This window comes from Oculina patagonica, chromosome 4 (genome assembly GCF_052425735.1).
Source record: "Oculina patagonica isolate OP01 chromosome 4, crgOcupat, whole genome shotgun sequence".
Classification (NCBI taxonomy): Eukaryota; Metazoa; Cnidaria; class Anthozoa; order Scleractinia; family Oculinidae; genus Oculina; species Oculina patagonica.
Window position 1 is genome coordinate 40514044 of NC_135761.1, and position 19727 is coordinate 40533770.

At 32.8% G+C, this 19727-nt stretch overlaps 2 protein-coding genes and 1 long non-coding RNA gene across 6 annotated transcripts in view; 2 read left to right on the forward strand and 1 right to left on the reverse strand.

The window, feature by feature from the left end:
- The window catches only part of LOC144650278 (uncharacterized), a 45446-nt gene extending 35134 nt beyond the window's left edge, over positions 1 to 10312 (reverse strand). Inside the window, exon 1 of the long non-coding RNA XR_013570068.1 lies at positions 10303 to 10312. This is a non-coding gene — a long non-coding RNA (uncharacterized LOC144650278). The remainder of the gene's footprint in view (positions 1 to 10302) is intronic.
- On the forward strand, positions 195 to 10236 carry LOC144650199 (uncharacterized). Of its 4 annotated transcripts, none has more exons than XR_013570045.1 (4): positions 195 to 1925; positions 2129 to 2243; positions 9402 to 9470; positions 9594 to 10236. XR_013570045.1 is itself a non-coding variant. In XM_078509854.1 (2 exons), exon 1 carries the CDS (start codon positions 6272 to 6274, stop codon positions 9182 to 9184), a length of 2913 nt encoding a protein of 970 aa, XP_078365980.1. In that variant the 5' UTR covers positions 6195 to 6271; the 3' UTR covers positions 9185 to 9470; positions 9594 to 10236. The 4 variants fall into 4 exon arrangements, 1 of the variants encoding a protein (XP_078365980.1); XR_013570046.1 differs by having other exon boundaries at positions 195 to 1837; XR_013570044.1 differs by having other exon boundaries at positions 195 to 2243; positions 9594 to 10235.
- A 2812-nt stretch (positions 10313 to 13124) lies between the features above and the next one.
- On the forward strand, positions 13125 to 14771 carry LOC144648722 (uncharacterized). Its single transcript, XM_078508200.1, has one exon. The coding sequence runs from the start codon at positions 13271 to 13273 to the stop codon at positions 14609 to 14611; it is 1341 nt and encodes a 446-aa protein (XP_078364326.1). The 5' UTR covers positions 13125 to 13270; the 3' UTR covers positions 14612 to 14771.
- Positions 14772 to 19727: the final 4956 nt, after the last annotated feature.

The following is a 19727-nucleotide window of genomic DNA, read 5'->3' on the forward strand; positions in this document are numbered from 1 at the left end:
TGATCAGATGTATGACAATAAATTTCTCTTAATTCTTTTTTTTAACGTCCTTTAAAAGCGTTCCTTTTTTGTCTCGTGTCACGCCACGGTCACGTCATCAACGACGTGACCGTGGCGTGACACGAGAATTTCTGAGTTACTCGCTCGGTCAGGATAGTGCTTTGTGTAAGACCTCACGTAAGGTAACGAAGTGATAAAGTTGCAAGGAAACAAGGTAAGAAATAGACCTTTCGTGGTTGTATTCCAAGTCAACTTTTTATACGTTCATTGTAACGTTCTAGACGTTATATTTTGTTTTTCTTCGAGTGGAATTGCTGCACATATATTGTAAATGCTCGGAATATAAGGGACGTACTATTTTAAATTCAGGCCATATGGGGCAGGGGTTTTGGCAATTTTTCTGGGCAGTATTTTTTCGGCTTCGGTTTGTGCAAAAACAAAATCTTTTCCTTATGAAGTCAGTTACTACAGTATTAGCTTACTGTACGGTCAGCCTTTCTGTTTTTTATATGTTCGTATAATATTTATATACATTTTGCTGATAAGATGCATCAGGATGCTGTTCTTCGTATTGTGCGTTTTCTCTTGTTGAGTTTTAATAGTGTTTATTTACACATGTGGGTCATATAGTGTAAATGTTTGGATCATAAGGGATGTACTGTTAATTTCTTGTCTTCCCTTTTGAAAAAATAATGGTTTGTGTATAATGTGATATATTACATGAAGTACTGTCTTCAGTAAGGCCGCCAAATGCGATAAGGAGATTTTATCTATCATAGGTCATCATATGCTGCTTTTGTTCATAGTTTTGTTTATTTGAAGATCTCACGCGAGGAAAGGAAGTAAATAGGTATTTGTTTCATGAAGCGTCATTTTTTATTTAGATGTGTGCTTTGATATTATATTTGCGGTTCGCATTGTTAAAGTATGCCGCTAGTTCGATTAGAGGATCCTAAAGCTGTTTTCAAATTTCTATTTGCGTTCGTGTTAGGGTCGCGGGTTGGCGTCAGACCAGTCAGATATGTCAAATAAGGTGTCAAGAGGAGAATATTTGATTCTCTCTACTGATAAAGTGAAGTTATCACGCAAAAAGAAATATTGAGGTTGTATTTTATCTTCCGCTTTGGTAGTTTGTTTGGCTTTCATGCAGGCTAGAAAAGTAAGGCACTATATTTAATATTGTAGAAACAGGATAAAAAGATTCAGTAAACGGAAGTGCGATGACAGGTTATCTAAGAAACATAGGAAAGCAGTATATTGAATACTGTAGAAACAGAATAAAACGATTAGGGGAAGTGCGATTATCGTTATCTGAGGAACAGGAAACTAATTTGCTTTGTTAATAGTACTTATGTCTTTCTAATTAGGTAGCTGTATCAACAAATCTCTCTGCGCTGCATCTTTTAAAAGGGTATTGAGAATTAATAATTTTATCAAGGTTATTATATGTGGCTGAGTTGTTTTCATAGACAGTTCTAGTTTATTTTCACTGAGAATGGTTTCAGTTTTGAAGGTGAGGAAAGGGTAGGGTAACATGTTTGTGCAGGGATGTATATAGAACATTTGTTGTACATATTGGAAGCTATTATCTGTCTTTTAGCGGCAGAAGTAGTCGTTGAATATTCTCCTTAATTAATTTTTCGATATGCTAATGTGGCGCACGACGGTGTTGTTATTTTGGAACTTCTTATGTAAAATAGAATATTTATTTAAAGGACGATCTCTAGAACGTTATACTGTATGATATTTTGAAGACACTACTCTGTATTTCAGAAGTAGGTGAAAAGGTTCAGTGGATAACAAGAAGTTGCAAGATTTCATGATTCCTATGAACTTGGTAATAATTTTGTTGAGTTGTAGCTAGTGGACGGATGACATTAGAATTTGCTGTTTATTGTTCATATTATCATCACTAGTACAAGCAGGTAGGCATCACAGATATATTTAGAGCGGTTTGTATGTTATAATGAATGATTTTACTTGTTATTTAGTTTAGAGAAGTAAGAAGTAATTTGATAGAGGTTTAGGGATTTAAGATAGGTTAATGACATGAGTACGTGATGTTATGTATTGCTGTTTAGTAGTTGTTTTTTAATACAATGATTTTTGTTTTGTTTTTGTTTTCTAGGTTTTGTTTCTACATAACTGATTGTTTCTGTTGAAGAAACTTTGAAAGAAAGTTAGGGGAAGGCAGTGAGAGAGCTAACATCAATTAGTCGATTTATTTATGGATAAAGTATGTGGTAGGTAGTTTTGTATTTCATTAGATATTTGAAAGCAAAAGATAATACTTAGAATCTTTGACAGTTGTCTAGCATTTTTAAGCTGCTTTGCATTTCTTGAAAACTGCTTCTAGTTGTTTCCTTATATGGAGTGTTTGGAATGTGATTGTAATTTGGAAAGTGTTATATATTTCTAACAAAAGGTAAATGTTTGTTTTTTAGTGCTTTTTCATCTTCAAGAACATAATAAATAGCTATGAATAAGCTGGTTATGTATCAGAGTTGTCAGAATTGTCAGAAATGTATTAATCATTATTTTTGTGAACGAGTATGTGAAAGGGGTAGGGAATTAGTGAGAAACAAACGTTGTTATTGTGCGAGATGTTTCGATTGTTGTAATGGGCAAAGAGTTGTGAAAAGAATCAGCAGAAAAAGAGATAGAGCTCCATCGAGAATTTGCTTGAAGAGAATTCATAGTTTATTTCATAAAAAGAGTGTAGTTAAACGTGGTATAAAGAATCATATTAAACGCAATGTCCCTGATTCTTCGCGTTTGAAGGCTTTTGTTCGTGCAAGTGTACGTATTGATATGTTGAATCGTGCTCAGCATGTTTCTTTCTTGTATTTAAAGTTAAGATTTAAAAAGGTTATTTTGTCTTCGTTTTATTGTGGTTTGCTACATTCTATTTCTGGTAGTGGTCAAAAGTCTAAAAATTATAGAAGTTTTATATTTTCGTCATTCTGCAATGATGTATATGGGTTTTGGAAATTTAGTTATGATAAGAAATTTTCTATATTGTATAAAATGTTATTTATGTGTGGTGATATTGAAAAGAACCCTGGTCCTGTTGTTAATTTCGATGAAAATATGAGGGTGAATAACAGGGAATGTTATGATTGTAGTTCGCTTTCGTTACTTAGAAATAGATTACGTGCAGTTGGTCTTGTTCCTTTTGATTGTGGTGGAAATGGAGACTGTTTTTTTCGAAGTGTTAGTCATCAGATATTTGGTTCGGTGGCAAATCATTTGAGAGTGCGTTTTGCAGGTGTTGAATATCTTAGAAATCATTGCGAAGAATTTGTTGAGTTTTTGGAAGGACAGTCTTGGTTAGATTATTTGAGTAGTATGTGTAGAGAGGGAACTTGGTGTGATGCTCTTATAGTACAAGCTGTTGCAAATGCTTTTAATTTGAGAATTAATATTGTAGAATCTGGAGATGGTTTTTCTGAGCTTACTGTTGTAGAATGTCAACACTCAGGGTTTGAGACGCGTAGGTCTATTGTTCTTGGTCATGTTGATGAATATCATTATGTTTCTACTATTTCTTTAGATTTCTGTGGTAGTAATGTAAGTGACAATGAATGTGAAAGAGTCACTTTTGTGGATGAGCAAAATGCTGATATAATGGTTAGCATCGGAAATAACAGAATTTCACAGTATGTGCAAACAGCAGCCGAGAATAATAGCAGTAGTAATGATGAACTGTCTTATATTGAGAAAAGGAAGCTGAATAATAGAATTTATATGCGAGAGTATAGAAAAAGAAAACTTAATGCTTTAGGCTTAAGCAATCAATGTAAAATAAATAGTAGAAATTCTTCTGAAGGTCAAATGAAGAATGGTATTCACATTAAAGAAAAATGGAAGAAAAAAAAAAACGAGTAAAGATGTTGAAAATTTGATTGATGGTTTTCATTCAAGTATACAACGTGGTCCAGAATATATTTGTACTTGTTGTGATCAGTTGTGGTATAGATCATCTGTTAAAAAGTGTAATCGCAATGTATATAGGAATTGTTGTTCCAATAGAGTTAATTCTTGTATTACTGGAGTAGCTAGTGTGGACAACACTGAATGGATTTGTTTCACATGTCACTCAAGTTTGTTACATGGAAGATTACCTTGTTGCGCGAAAGCAAATGGAATGTCGTTTCCAGAAAGACAAGAAGTCTTGAATTTAAGTTCTCTAGAAGAAAGACTCGTTGCTCCTCGTATTTGTTTTATGCAGTTGCGTGAACTGCCAAGAGGTAGACAACTTAAAATATGCGGAGCAGTTGTAAATGTTCCTGCTAATGTTAATTCTACTGTAAGTTCTCTTCCAAGAGCATTTGATGATTCTTATACAGTGGCAGTTAAACTTAAAAGACGTCTTGCCTATAAACATCATTATCAATTTGAAGTGGTTCGACCGAAAAAAGTTTTGGATGCAGCTAGATATCTTGTTAATACAAGTTCGCTTTTTAAAAATGAAGGAATAGTAGTTTGTGATTCTTGGATTGATACTCTTGAAAAAGGAAATAGTGAAGAGTGGTCTGAGTTTTTTGAAGGAAATGCATTGTCAAATGTAGTTTCTAACGAGAACACTGAAGGTAGTAGTAATAGTAATACAATATTGGATGAGAGTGATAATATTGTTGACGATGATGATGGCTGGTGTGAGGCACATGAACGTCCATCAGGAGTTACAGATACTTTACTACAAGAGTCGGATCCATCAACAGATGTTGACAAAATTATAAACGTTGCTCCTGGAGAAGGTAGTAGACCGTTAGGACTTTTTATTGACAAAGATTCAGAGTTTTTAGCATTTCCATCAATTTTTTGTGGAAAACGAAGATGTGAGAATAAAGATAGAGTAATTCCTGTTCATTATAGTACCATATGCAAATGGGAATTGCGAAATCGAGATCGAAGAGTTGCACAATCCGTAAGTAACATTTTTTATAAGCTGAAAAAGTTGCAAATCAAACGAATTCAAGATACTGCATCATTGTCCTTGCGAAAGTGTAAAACGAAGGGTAAGAAGTTTACTGCTGGTGATTTGAAGTGTCCAGAGACAGTAAATAGATTGATTCAGTTGGATGAAGGCTTTAGAGTTCTGAAAGATATTCGTGGTTCACCAGCTTTTTTTGAACGTTGTAAAAAAGATTTATTTGCTATGATACGACAGTTGGGAAATCCAACTTGGTTTTGTTCTTTTTCAGCGGCAGAAACAAGATGGAATCATCTTTTAAAAATTTTGGGAAGACTTGTTGATGGTAGAGAATACACTGATTGTGAAATCAATGAAATGAATTGGCAAAAGAAGTCAGAACTTATTCAGAAAGACCCTGTTAGCTGTGCACGTAACTTTGATTATATGATTCAACGTCTTATTCATGATGTTCTCAAAAGTGAATTTATGCCTGTTGGAGAAATTGCCGATTTTTTTTATCGGGTTGAGTTTCAGCAAAGAGGAAGTCCTCATATTCATGCGTTATTGTGGATAAAAAATGCTCCACAGTATGAAGTAGACACGAATGATAAAATCGTCGAGTTTATTGACAAATATTTAACATGTGTAAAGAATAATTCTGATGATATGGTCGATCTGATCAATTTGCAGACACATAGACACGCGAAAACGTGTAAGAAAAAAGGTCAGAAAATTTGCAGATTTAATTTCCCGTTACCTCCTATGAGAAGAACAATGATTCTTAGTGCTCTTACTAAGGAGAATTTTACTGATGATCAACTGAATAATATAAAAGATCAATTTGATAGCATAAAACAGTTACTTGATGACATGAAATATGGTGATGATATCACCTTCGATGAGTTTCTTATCAGACTTGGTTTAAGTGAAGAAAGTTACATAACTGCAATTAGGTTTTCGCTGAGTCGTGATACTGTTTTATTAAAGAGAGCTCCGAGTGAAATAAGAGTCAATAGTTACAACACTCTTCTTTTGAGAATATGGCAAGCTAATATGGATATGCAGTATGTTTTGGATCCATATGCATGTGCTGTGTACATTTTGTCATATATTACAAAGGGTCAAAGAGGAATATGCAGACTTCTTGAGGCAGCTTGCGAAGAAGCCAAGTCAGGCAATCAAACGATAAGAGATCGAGTTCGACACATTGGAAATAAGTTTCTTAATGCAGTTGAAATTAGTGCACAAGAAGCTGTGTATATGGTGTTACAAATGCCTTTAAGGCGTTCTTCAAGATCATTTCAGTTTATAAACACTTCTAATCCTGATGAAAGAGTATTTTTGCTAAAAACTATGGATAAAATTAAAGAATTAGCTGATAATTCTGAAGATATTGAATCTGATAACTTAATAAAGAGATATCAGAGACGACCACGTCAACTTGAAAACGTTTGCTTAGCTGATTTTGCTGCGTGGTATAACTATGTAAAAGATGAAGATTGTGAAAAGCATACTAAAGATAACTATTACAATATGGAATATCCACCTGAAAGAGGTTTCGAAGAAAGTGTTGAGGATGACATTAGTTTTGAAAATGACAATGATAACAGTAAAGAGGAATATGTAGTTGGTGGAGGATGGAAGCTGGTGAAAAGAACGAAATCTAAAATTATTCGTTCAGTACGATTTCATAGAGAAAATGATTCTGAAAACTATTATAGAGAACAGCTCATGCTTTACACTGCATGGAGAAATGAAAGCAAAGATCTAATTGGTAGTTGTGAAAGTTATTGTGAGAGATTTCAACTATTAAAATTTCAGATATCTCAGGCAAGAGAAAGATACGAATATAATAGCGAAATGTTGGAGAAGGCAATGGAATGTTTAAATAATGATGTCGAGCTATTTGAAAACGTTGCTTCTTGTACACAACATAATGACGAGCAAGATGAATATGATGCTGTTATAGCTGCCCAGTTTTCTGATTGCTTTGATGCTGACAAAGAGAGGAAGAATGTCGAGAAGTATAATCTTTTAGATGATTTTGGATGTTTTCCAACAGCAAATGATCATGAAGAACTTTTAGTATATCGTATGGATGATAATAGATATAGACAGCTTGTACGATTATTAAACAGAGAGCAAATGGAGTTTTTTTATCATGTTTTACACTCTGTGAAAACAACCAGCAATCAAATGACACTTTTTTTGAGTGGTGGAGCGGGTTGTGGCAAAACAACAGTAACCAACTGCTTATATGAATGTCTTATCAGATATTTTAATAGTGCAGGTGAAAACCCAGATGAGATGAAAGTATTAAAAGTTGCTCCTACAGGAAAGGCAGCATTTATTATTAATGGCAACACATTGCATAGTGCATTTAAAATTCCAGTTAACAGAGGTTTTGAATATCGTAGATTGGACAGTGATAGGTTAAATACAATGAGAAGTCGTTTAAAAGATGTTCGAGTTATTTTTATTGACGAGGTTTCTATGGTAGGAAGTCAGCTATTTCAATTCTTGAATTCACGTTTGCAAGAAGTAATGAATGTTGCAAAACCATTTGGAGGAGTTGATATTATAACAGTGGGTGATTTATTTCAACTGAAACCAGTTTTTGATAAGTGGATTTTCGAAAATTCATTGCAAGGGTATGGTTGTTTAGCTAGCAACATTTGGCAAGAGTATTTTCGTATGTACGAACTTACGAAAATTATGAGACAGAAAGACGACAAAGATTTTGCTGAATTGTTGAATCGTGTTCGAGAGGGGAAGCATACTGACAAAGATATCAACATTTTACAAAGTCGTGTTTCTACAAATGACAGTTTAATAAATGTAACTCATGTTTATCCTATAAATGCAAGTGTAGATTGTCATAACAGAGCAGTGTTTGAAAAATGCACATGTTCTAAAGCGCGCATTAAAGCAATTGATGTTATTGTTGGCGATTTATGTGACGAGCTAAAAGAAAGAATGAAAGAGAAAATACCAAATGATCCTTCCAAAACTATGGGTTTGTTTTCTGTTGTTGATGTAGCTGAAGGATTGAAGTATGATTTAACAACTAATATCTGTGTTTTAGACGGTATGACAAATGGCGCTGAATTCATTTTGAAAAAAATTGATTATAGAATTTCTAGTTCTGTTAGGCCAAGTATACTGTGGGTATTATTTCAAGAATCTAATGTAGGACAAAATTGGCGAGCACGTTATGTACATCTTTATAACAATTCAATTGATAAGAACTGGACACCGCTTTTAGAGATAACAAGACATTTTACCATAAATAAGCGCACTGTAGCTCAAGTTATGCGTAGACAGTTTCCATTGAGGGCTGCTGCAGGAAAAACTATTCATCGTTGTCAAGGAGATACACTTAATGAAATTGTTATTGAGTTTCCAGCTTCACGTAGAGATCATATGCACTATGTTGGTCTTAGTAGAGTAAGAAATCTTTCTTCGCTGCACATTTTAAAACTGAACGAGAAAAAAATAACTGTGAGCGAAAAAGTTGTTACCGAGATGGCTAGGCTACGTAAGCAAGCCATGCTTGAAGTATGTGTTCCGTTTTTGTACAGTAAGCCAGATAATACATTCAAAATTTTGTTTCATAATGTCAGATCTCTTCCTCTTCACTTTAAAGATGTCGAAACTGATTACAGCATAAAAGTTGTAGATGTTGCCATATTTGTTGAAACAGGTTTGTGCACTGCACACAGTGATAGCGATTTTGAACTGGAAAATTTCGACATCTATCGTAATGATTATTTTGTTAATAGCAGTTGCAGATCTATTTATGGAACTATTGTCTATGTAAAAAAAAGTTTACAATGTGTATCTGGGGGATTAAGATACAACTACAATGGTGTTGAAATTACCGTAAATGTGCTTAATGAACCAGTTGAAAACTTACATATTATAAGTGTTTATCGTTCCAAATCGAAGGTATCACTACGTAGCTTTATTGATGCTTTGGATCATGTTCATGATAGTCTTTTTGGTGGGAAGAAAATGCCTACAACTTTGTTGGGAGATTTTAATATAAATCTTTTGGAAGCGAATTCAGAACAAAAAGCTCTACAAATGAATTTAATTCAAAAAAGAGGTTACACTCAACTTATTAAAGATTACACTACTGATTACAAGTCTACTATTGATCACATATATACAAACATACCGGATTTTGTGGAAAGTTCTGGAACTTTGGAATCATATTATAGCGATCATAAGCCAATTTTTGTGTCCTTCAATTATCAACGCTAAATATTTTAATTTAACTTTATTTTGATAAAATTGTTAGAAATGTTTTACTACAGTGATGAATAAGATTATTATCAATTATTCTTTGAAGAACTGTAAGAAAGATGTTAATCATAGTGCTTGTTAAATAAACTATGAAAGGTGTTCTATTTGTAAAATGCTGTTATGTTGCTGAAGATTAATAAATGAGCGTTAATTAATTTTGTTTTTTGGTAAATAGAGCAGTTGTTGGAGCTGAAAGTGACTTTGTGATTAAAGTTACAAATGCAAGTTTAACACTTGCAATCAGGTAAGATTTTATTTTACTTTGGTTTACTATAGATTTTACAAACAGGTCATCTTATTATAGATATAAGTATTAATATTAATACCTTACAATAACTGATTACTCTTTCTATTATATTTGTTACAGTTACTACCCAAAAATGGAAAGAAGAAGATACTAAACAAGACAAAGTAGAGCTTGCTGAAGTAAAAGCTTATCATCAGTATTACTTTTTAAATGGAAGTAGTCTGCGATATTTATAATGCAAGCAATGATGCACGATGCTTACTATCAACTTCTCCAGTATCTGAACATCTTGAATGGACATTATCATAAAAACTATTACGCAATCAGAACTTCGCTATTTACAAATAATGATGTGAACTTCAAATTATTTATGATGGAGAATCCTTGCAATGAATTTTGGCAATATATGAGAAACATCAAAGATACCTCTATCGAATCTATTGTGAATGGTATGATGATGTAATACCTCTTGCGGTATTAACAAACAGTAATCTTAAGTGAACATTGTGTTTAATTGACAGTATTTTCTGTAAAGTGGAAAAAAGTAGAATTATGTGTAATCACTTTGAATACCATTTTTGCATTCTATTATCCATTATAAACAGAAATATTTTTTATATTTGGATATAAAAAAATTCAATTTTTGAAAATTATTATAAAACAAGGTCAAGAGTTATTTCATAATTGTTTATACAGATAAACAATACAGACTCATTGTATTAGTACAGATGTCATCATGGTTGTCTATTGAATTCAATAAAACTCTTCACATATATAATTTCTGTCTTTCGTTTATGTTTTGCTTCATGCGTTTCTTACTTTACAAAACTGTTTTGCTTCACGTTTTTCTCAGCTATTTCTTGTTAACTTTATCTGTGCGGGCGTAATATTTGTTTGTAAAGTGCGTTGCAAGTCGCATTTGTGCCTGTTAATCGATGTATCAACCGTGATAGAAAGTGATAGAAATTCTCTCTGTGCATCTCACATAACGCTTCAAATTTCACAAAATATATTGTTGTGCAAAGTAATTTCGCTTCTTTATGTAAAGAAATGATTGCATAACTTTTAAAATGCAAAATGTTCATTCTTCATACCTGTAAATATCATAATAAACGCTTTCAACTCACAATTCAACATCAGACATTGTGCAAATAATTATGACTTGCTTACAGGTAATCGCAATGTTTTTATTGCTAAGTTGGATGAACACAGTTAACAAGCTATTGTATTTTTACAAGTTTTGTGCACTGTCAACTGGTAACATATCAAACAAAAATCTTCAACATAAAACTTTACCCAACTTTATAATCATTTCTCTCTATTAACTATTAGCTTATCGAGTTACCAGGCTAAGCGAGCTACGCTAAGGAAATCATCTTTTGATAGTTTTCTTTAGAAAACACACTTAAGTGTTTACATGGTAGACGAAACCCGCCTTTCCGAAACACTCGGTCAACTTCACCGGTACAGGTTTTTAGGCGGAATGGCTTGTTGCTATGTAAACGATTATGCACGAGCTATCTGGGTATGCTGCGATGAGTTTTCGCGTCTTACGTTACAAACATGTTGTAAACATTCTTCGCAGTTAGGATAAACTTTGTTGTAAATTTATAAATTAGTAATGAATTTGCTGTTATAATCGCACTGTATTTTACGTCGTCTTTATTCTATTACAGTAGTGAAAAAGCTATATGTTGTTGTATTATTGTTTTTAGCTTAAAAACAAATTTCGATGAGCAGTATGCTTCCAAGTGGTTTACTGTTCTTGTGTCCGAAATAAGTAAACATACTGCGGCGTTTTCTTTCGAAATTGAAAATCTGGTCCCTTTTAGAAAACAGTGTATCAGATATCTTACATATAATTGGTGTTTTCCTAAGTTGTAAAACGTGATTGGCTTAACTGTACATGAATAAGATAAGAAGTTTTAAATTTCAGTGTCAATTACCTTGTAATCCTATTAAGGTATTTAACGTGTAAACATGCCATATTTCTGTCGCACAACAATTTGTATTTTTCTGAGTCAAGTCTTCAGAACAAATGGACTCGTACAACAAACGTCGAGTAAAAATGATGGCGAAGTGGAGTAAGTATATTTGCCATCTTGCTTTAGATTTGTAAAAGTTGTAGATAATGCTTATATTTAAATAATTTATTGAATTTTTATGTTTTCAGTATGCATTTTGTGCTATACGATGAAAAGTGGGTCTGTGATGGACTGGGTCGTTTTACCATGCGACCACATCGTGTGTATTTATTGTGTGGCAAAAAGTGAAAAGAAGCTGAAGAACATGAAAGAGTGTGGGTGTGGGTAAGCAAAATTTGTTTATTTGTTCAAATTAATTTGAAAAAGAAACATTTTGATGATTTTTAACAATATTAGATATGTAAAAACCGCGTTATCACATAACATGCTAAATAGTGTAATAAATAAAAAATAAATATTACATGAAACTGTAAATAGAAACAAACAAAATAATTTACTGCTTAGAAACAAAGAAAGTTGAAAAATATCACATGCCAATAAATGAAACTAAACAATTAACATTTTGTTTTCTTGTTAGTGAGAAGTTTGAAAACGACATCAGTATCTACCAGTACATCACCACAGCAAATTGTGGATGTAAGTATGGTTAGAAATTTCTCGATGATAAAATGTGTCAAAATAATTAGTTAAAGTATACTCTGCGAAAAGCTACGTAACTTCTAACTTAGTAGCAAATCAGCTGATAATATGTTTCAGTGTGTTACATACAAGATGAAAATGAAACCTAACTTTGTTATGTATTTTATTGAAGAAAACACTAACTCAAATCTTTTTTTCAGATCAAATGGCCAAGGAAAAGCTCAAGCAGAAGAAATAAAAGAAAACGATGCACAACAAAACAGCAGTTCAAGATAACATGATGTAAGAACAATTATCGAACAAAGTTGAACAAAATATGACGAGAAAGTTTCTGATTAACATTTTCATAGTATTTAACTGTGTACAATACATTTCAAACGAAAGAGCATACTTGTATCAATTTGTAATTTTTCTTTTGTTAACTTTTATATTATATTTTCGCATCTTTCTTTTGAGAGAATAGTTTGTTAAGGAATTTCTTAGTTACTGATATTGTTTATCACTTTTTTGATTGGCATTTTGTCAAGCTAGAGTTAAAAATATTTATCTAAATATTTTAAAAATGTCTTTCTAGACAGTTTTGCGAACATATTTCCTATTAAGGACATAACAAGGTGCTTCAGATATATGCTAATTTTTATGATTGACAGCTGTTCGACTCCAAATATTTTTTGTTAGTCCACATCTGTTGTAAACAAATTTTTAACATTGTTTAAGATAGTATTTTCAAACAAATGTTTCTATTAAGTTAGGAAAGTCATTCAATATTTCTTCCATCAAAACAAACACTCAAATTCCTGCAAAAAAGATCACAAACAAAAACTACGAGAATCTCGTAAAACTGAAGGAATTTCTTGGTAACATTATGATAGTATTGTTTATCATTTTTTGATTGGCATTTATTAATAAAAGCTGAAAATATTTACAAATTTCCTATTAAGGATATAACAAGCTGCTTCAGGTATATGATTGACATGTATTGTACTAAAAATATTTTTTGTTGATGCACATCTGTTGTAAAGAAATTTTTAACATTGCTTTAAGGTACTATTTTCAATTCAATTCAAGCAAATTTCCTTATTAGGTTATGAGAGTGATTCAATGTTTTTGGATGAAAACAAAACACTTCAAATTCCTGAAAAAGCTACAATACTTAAAGGGTGTTTACTGTGAATGGCATATGCAAAAAACACTTTCTGTAAAGTCATGAATCGAGGTAACAGAAGTAGACAAGACTCCAAAGCAAAAAAAGATCAGAAACAAAAACAAGGCGAATCTGGTAAAACTGACGAAAGCAGTGATACAAGTTGTAAAGATATTACAAAAGAAGTTTTTCATTCCAAAACAGAAGAAACAGTTTCTGCAACTGAAAAGATGTCTCAGCAATCAAAACATGTGTCAGAGAACGCAACAGCTTCTACATCAAATGCTACTAACACTGAAAACAACCAGATTTCACCATCAAGAAAGCGACCAGCAGCTTTGACAAATGAGCTTATTGCATATGTGGAATCAATCGGTGATCGAAAAAGAAATCGAAAAGATACCACCAACTACTCACCCGTTGTTTTCCAAGTAGAAGATTCCAACAAACGTAGAGCTATTTGCTTCTCTGAGACCAAAAGACAATTACTTGTTGAAAAAATGAACAATCGAACTGCTCTTAAGCTTTCGAAATATAACTTAGCTGCAGACTCTGAAACTGTTTACATCAACGATATGACATACATATCAAACCCACGGCCTGAAGAATATTCATTTCAGTTTCAAGAAACTGCAGCTTCAAGATCTAACCAGTGGATGTCTTTGAAAGATGCCATTGAACAATGTGAAGCTATGAGTCTTGTTAACATTAAAGCAAAAGTTCTGGATGTTGGAGAAATTCAGCTGGTATCTCAAAAACGATTGCAAATGGCAGAAAGCATTATCTCAGATGGCACAACCACTGTACCGTTAATTTTATGGGAGAAAGATATTGCACCTGTGCAAAAAGGAAAAGCTTTCAACTTTGAACAAGTAAGAGTAAGGTATAGAGATGAACAAAAAATTTTCAACACAACAAAAAATACAGTTGTCACAGAAAACAATGAGACCAGTTTAAACAGCATTGACACTGCTGGTGCAACTGTCGAAAGCATTATCAAAACTATAACTGTTAAAAAAATTGAACTCATTGAACAATTTTCTGTTTCAAGAGCATGTGTAAATTGTAACAAACATATCATGCAGAGCAACTGTGAATATGTTTTGAAATGTGATTTTTGCAATCATGTAATGAGGCAAGAAAGCTGTAAATTGACTGCAGTTGCAAAAATAGTAGTAGATGATTGTTCTGAGAAGGATAAAATCACCTTTCTTCATTTGGCTCTTTTTCATGCCAACATTGTTCAACTGTTGAAAAAAGAAGACGTTTATGATGAAGCTACTGTTTGTTCTGATTTATTAAAGTTGGAAAATTTGCAAATAACTTACAACACAAAACGGGATTTTGTTGTTGAAATAAAGCAATTGTAGCAGCATAAGAAGGTTGGCTGCTTTGAAAACAGAGTTAAGAAACAAAGCACATTGATTAACAGATACAAATTGAGTACAATCAGTTTGTTTTATTATTAATCAAATTAAAAAGTTACAAAACACAATTTATATAAGTGTTCTGCAGAAGTATAATTTAGAAGTTGTATCTTACCATTATTAAAAAAAGTTTCGAAGGATAGTAGAAGGACACTTAAGTAGAAAGTGTTCATTGCTATATTTCAATATATTTTTTACTGTCAAATTATATCACAAGTAACTAAAGAAAAGAAAGAGTTTATACCATGCTTTACCATAATAAAAAGTTTTTTTAAAAATCTAGCCAAATTTATAGTTAATACATATTGTTTCGAGTGTTAAAAAGGTTCAAACAAACTAGACTATATATTAGAAACATTTAAATTGCATCTAATTAATATTTACAGATTTGATGATAAAGTTTGAAAGTTACATCAGATATATATATGTTATTTTTAAGAAAAGCAATTGTTGTGCTTTATTCATGTAGCAAGACAGTCGAACTTTATCATAGAATGAATTCAGCTGAAGTTCTTTTTATTAACAAAAAAAAAAATGTTTTGACAGCGTGATTTTTGAGACAAAAGTTGTTTGTATAAAGTCTACTTAGTGATGTTTGTTTGAAATATTGAAATGTGAAGGAAATTGAAATAAAATATTGTTCTGTCAACACCAACAGTTGTTGTAATATTTGTTCTTCTACTTGCTTCTATCCATTTCATATAAAAAAGACAATTGTGGATAATTATTATTAAACGGCTTAATTTGAAGTGATAAAGAAGTTTACCGGAAACTTCTCCCTGTTTCTCAAGAACTATTGACCTCTTTTGAAAACATTATTTACAGCAATTCAAAGCCAAACTGCTACAGAGCAAAACTTTATTTATCTTGTAAATGTCATTTGTTATAAACAAGTTAACAGTTACGTATTACGTACAGTTTTGTATTTCAGATATTTCATTTCATTTGTTCGAAAGTTCACTGATGAAAGCGCTAAAAACATCTGCGTATTTTCCTTATATTGGATTTCATTACACAACATTGTTCAAAAGCAGCTAAAGAATTCTGGAATGATTATACAACGCCACATTGTTCATGTTTTACTGCACAAAATTACTGGCAGAGTAAAACATAAAACATCTCATCAACACACAGATTGCTATGTTCTAATGAAATGCAACCTCGATTTGTGCTTCATATATTGTAATTACGCTATGGTAGTTACCTTACTTAAACAAATACTGTAACTAGGTTTACTTGAAAAACACAAAAGCTTAAACACACGTGGAAAACTACGAATACTATTCCTATTTTGTTAAAAATCCCAATCCAACTGTAATGAAGCGGTAAACAACGGATATTACACAAAAAGATTTTATACCTGCAAAAATTACATTTCATAGTTGTACAAAAGAATTACTTAATGACAATTAACAAACATTTCAACACGTTTGTTTTCAATTTAAATCAAGTGTTTGAATTCGGCGACTGAAAAACAGTCTTACAAAACAGAACATTACATGGTAACTTAACAACAAATTACGCAAATAAGCTAATGAAACAGATATCATTTTCTTACCGCAAAAAGATTTGTCCACACAATCCACAATTTGACTACAACAAATTCCTTTTCAAACTGTAATACGGTATATATAATTTGCATATCATTCCAATTTTCAAAAAGCTTCCATGTATTCATTGCGTGAAAGTAAAATGACTGTTTGAGATATTTTGATTTTCAACTACACTATCACAAAACTGACAGAAACAGTTGACACCTACATCAAATGATATGTTTTTAACCTTGCGCCTTAGCTAGATAATTAAAACAGCTGATGGCGTTGATTGTCGCATCAAATCGCCAATGAAGCATACACGGTATAAAGCTTTAAAAACAGCTAAATGCAAAAAACAGATATCTTTATCACCAATCATAGTTATTCTTTAATTGAAAAAGAAAACTTCACTTTTCAAACACAACAAGCGTTTATCAATTTAAAATAGCTGTCAAACAGCTGTTGCTAATTTATTACACAAGCACAGAGTTAACAAATTTATACATCATCTTTTTATTTTTCAACAATAATGGCATTTTTCCAGAACCTTCTTATATCTTATTGTAAAATCTTTTAAACAGAGTAAACAACGTGGAAGCCTTTTAGCAGCAGCCAGATTTCAAATTCCTTTTAAACCTTCAATGAAGTGAATAATAAGGCGCCACTTATGACCTTTGTAAACAATAGCGTTTTAACTTATTTCATAACAGATTATGCGTAAAGCGTCATTTTCGCTTAATTTGAACACAGACGCAAAACACTGAACATCACGCTGTCCAACAAAATGAATCCTTTCGACTAACAAGAGTAACAAGCTGATTTTTTGAACTATTTATACACTGGTCCAATGTTTAAAATGTATTCAATGGCTTTTCCCTCATTACAGTTATGTTTATTTTGCGTTGAAAAGGGCAATGTCTATTTAGCCGTTTGGCATGGCACTTCTACACAAATTGCGCTAATACAACTCCCCATTGTTCTGTTTGAGTGTTGACATGAAGCTTATTGTTTCCGATTTCAAACTGTGACAATAAATTTTTTAGCTCTGCAGCTGCTTGCACTAGCGTCGAAGGCGCCAGCTGTAGGTGGCTTGCGGGCAATCCCCAGAAAATTTTGCAAATTTAGGTTCTCTCAAGTGCCATTTCCTGCATTTTGACATCATTTCTGAGGTGGGATACATTTTCCTTCAATATTAGCTCTTCGGAAAGTAATTTTCATTCTAAAAAAATTCTGAAATGTTCAGAAATGAGTTTGTGCATATAGACATCTTGAAAATTTGGTTTCTTACAAATGCGCGTGCTTGCTTATCCAAACAACTAACGCTCGTTCTAATTGCGGCGATGACCACGACAAAGATGGAAAGCAAGATTAACATCAATTGACGTAACCGGTGCAAAAGATTACAACTTCTAATTATACTTCCAAAATGTTACAGCTTCCTTCGAACCTCTGATTTTCCTACCCTGTTTAAAACAGAATGTCAATTTTTGATACCCCGTCTAAGACATAAACAAGTAGCTCACTCGTTTTGTTGTAACCATGAATTAAGATAAGTATTAATGCCGAAAGTAAGCAATAAGAAAGAATTTGTGAAAATTCGGCTTGTGGCTAAGTTTTTATAAATTTACAACTCTGCAAGCTTTATAAGCCTATGCTGTTTGGCATTGGTCAATGTAAAGATACACCGTTTAAGACAAAAAGGGGTAAAATATATACCATATTAAAGACAAAAAAGCCTGAAAACCATACCCTATTACGTCGCACGTCTCCATTAAGCCGTTATAAGGGAGTGCCCCCCCCCCCGGGGGTTGAAAGTTCACTTACCAAAACAACAAAAAAGCAACTCACTAAGGAGAAACAGCTTGCTAAAAAACACCAATAATAATCAAACAGAGAAAAACATATATGAACTAACCGTTGTTCATATACCTATTTTTATTATTTGTGCATAATCATACTAAGCGATAATAATCTCATCTTTAAATAGACCGCATGAAATACATCAAAAAGCCACAACCTTTCGCCAAAGGTCTCTAATAATTTTCAGGAAATTTGTGAACTATAAAGGTAAAAACAGCCAACAATTTGTGTGTTGAATGATTTTTCGTCAAAAGCTGTGTTATCTTATAGTGTTAAATTCCATAAACGACATAGCGTGCAAGATGAAACGTTGCGTTGAAATTGCTTTATCTCTTTACTCGTGTAAAGACGTCTGTGAGGACGACATGAGCTTTTGCAATATTGAGTTGTTGATAATCTTTTATGCCGTGTTGCTGTGAATAAAATGCTATCTTGCGGCGTTCCGGTTATCTCAAACTCTACACTTTGCCATGTTCGTAGTTTTAAACATAAGCTGTTCGGTAAAACAAACATATTAGCCGTGTTACAGAACTAAATTTAGCTCTGATATCTTAATTAATCCGCCCTTATTTGTTAAAAGCATGTACCATATGTTTATTGTTTAATGTGCGAGAGAAGGTGGGTACTGCTAGGAATTTTTGATGGCAATGTGCTGGCTCTATCTCCAAATACACAACTAACTACTAGAACTGATGGAATATAATTACTCTGTTTCGTTTATGCACTATAGTCTTGCATTCTTACTGTGCGAGAGTATTTTGCTTTTGTGTTTTACGTGGCGATTTCTTGTTAAGTTAAACTTGAGTTCGAACATAGCATACAAGAAACAAAGCCTATCCCTTCCCCCCCCCACTACTTATACCGTCACTAAGACTCAAACTTGTTCCCAGCCCCTCTTTCTATTTACTCCCTTGTTGTACTGAGAATGACACAATTTTTTTCAGCTAGCGGCCTTGTGTAGTAATGTTTATTAAAAGAATTTTGAAATTTCTGTCTTCTAAAACTACTAAAACTGATGGAATATAATTAGTCTCTTTCGTTTATACGCTGTAGTGTTCTATTCTTACTGCAGGAAAGTATTTTGCTTTTGCGTTCTACGTAGCGATTTCTTGTTAAGTTAAACTTGAGTTCCATGATATCATAAAAGGAAACAAGACAACCCCCACCCCCACCCCTTACTTGTACAGTGCCCCTGACTCAAACTCATTCCCAGGCACTCTTTATATTTACTCTCTTGTTGTTTGGCGAATAAGACTATATATTTTTCAGCGGCGTTGTGTAATAATGTTTATTAAAAAAAAATTAGAAATGTCTGTCTTGTTTGGTTTTTGCGTTTTATGTGGCGATTTCTTGTTAAGTTAAACTTGAGTTCCACGATACCATACAAAAAACCAAGGCTACCCCTACCCCCACCCCTTACTTGTACGGTGGCCCAGACTCAAACTCGTTCCCAGGCCCTCTTTACATTTACTCTCTTGTTGTTTTCCGAATAACACTATTTTTTTCACCGGCCTTGTGTAGTAATGTTTATTAAAAGAAATTAGAAATGTCTGTCTTCTAAAACTACTAGAACTGATGGAATATAATTAGTCTCTTTCGTTTATACGCTGTAGTGTTCCATTCTTACTGCACAAAAGTATTTTGCTTTTGCGTTCTACGTGGCG

Coding starts and splice junctions, on each gene's coding strand:
- LOC144650199 (XM_078509854.1), top strand. CDS start 6,272: ATGGATAAAATTAAAGAATTAGCTGATAATTCTGAAGATATTGAATCT.
- LOC144648722 (XM_078508200.1), top strand. CDS start 13,271: ATGGCATATGCAAAAAACACTTTCTGTAAAGTCATGAATCGAGGTAAC.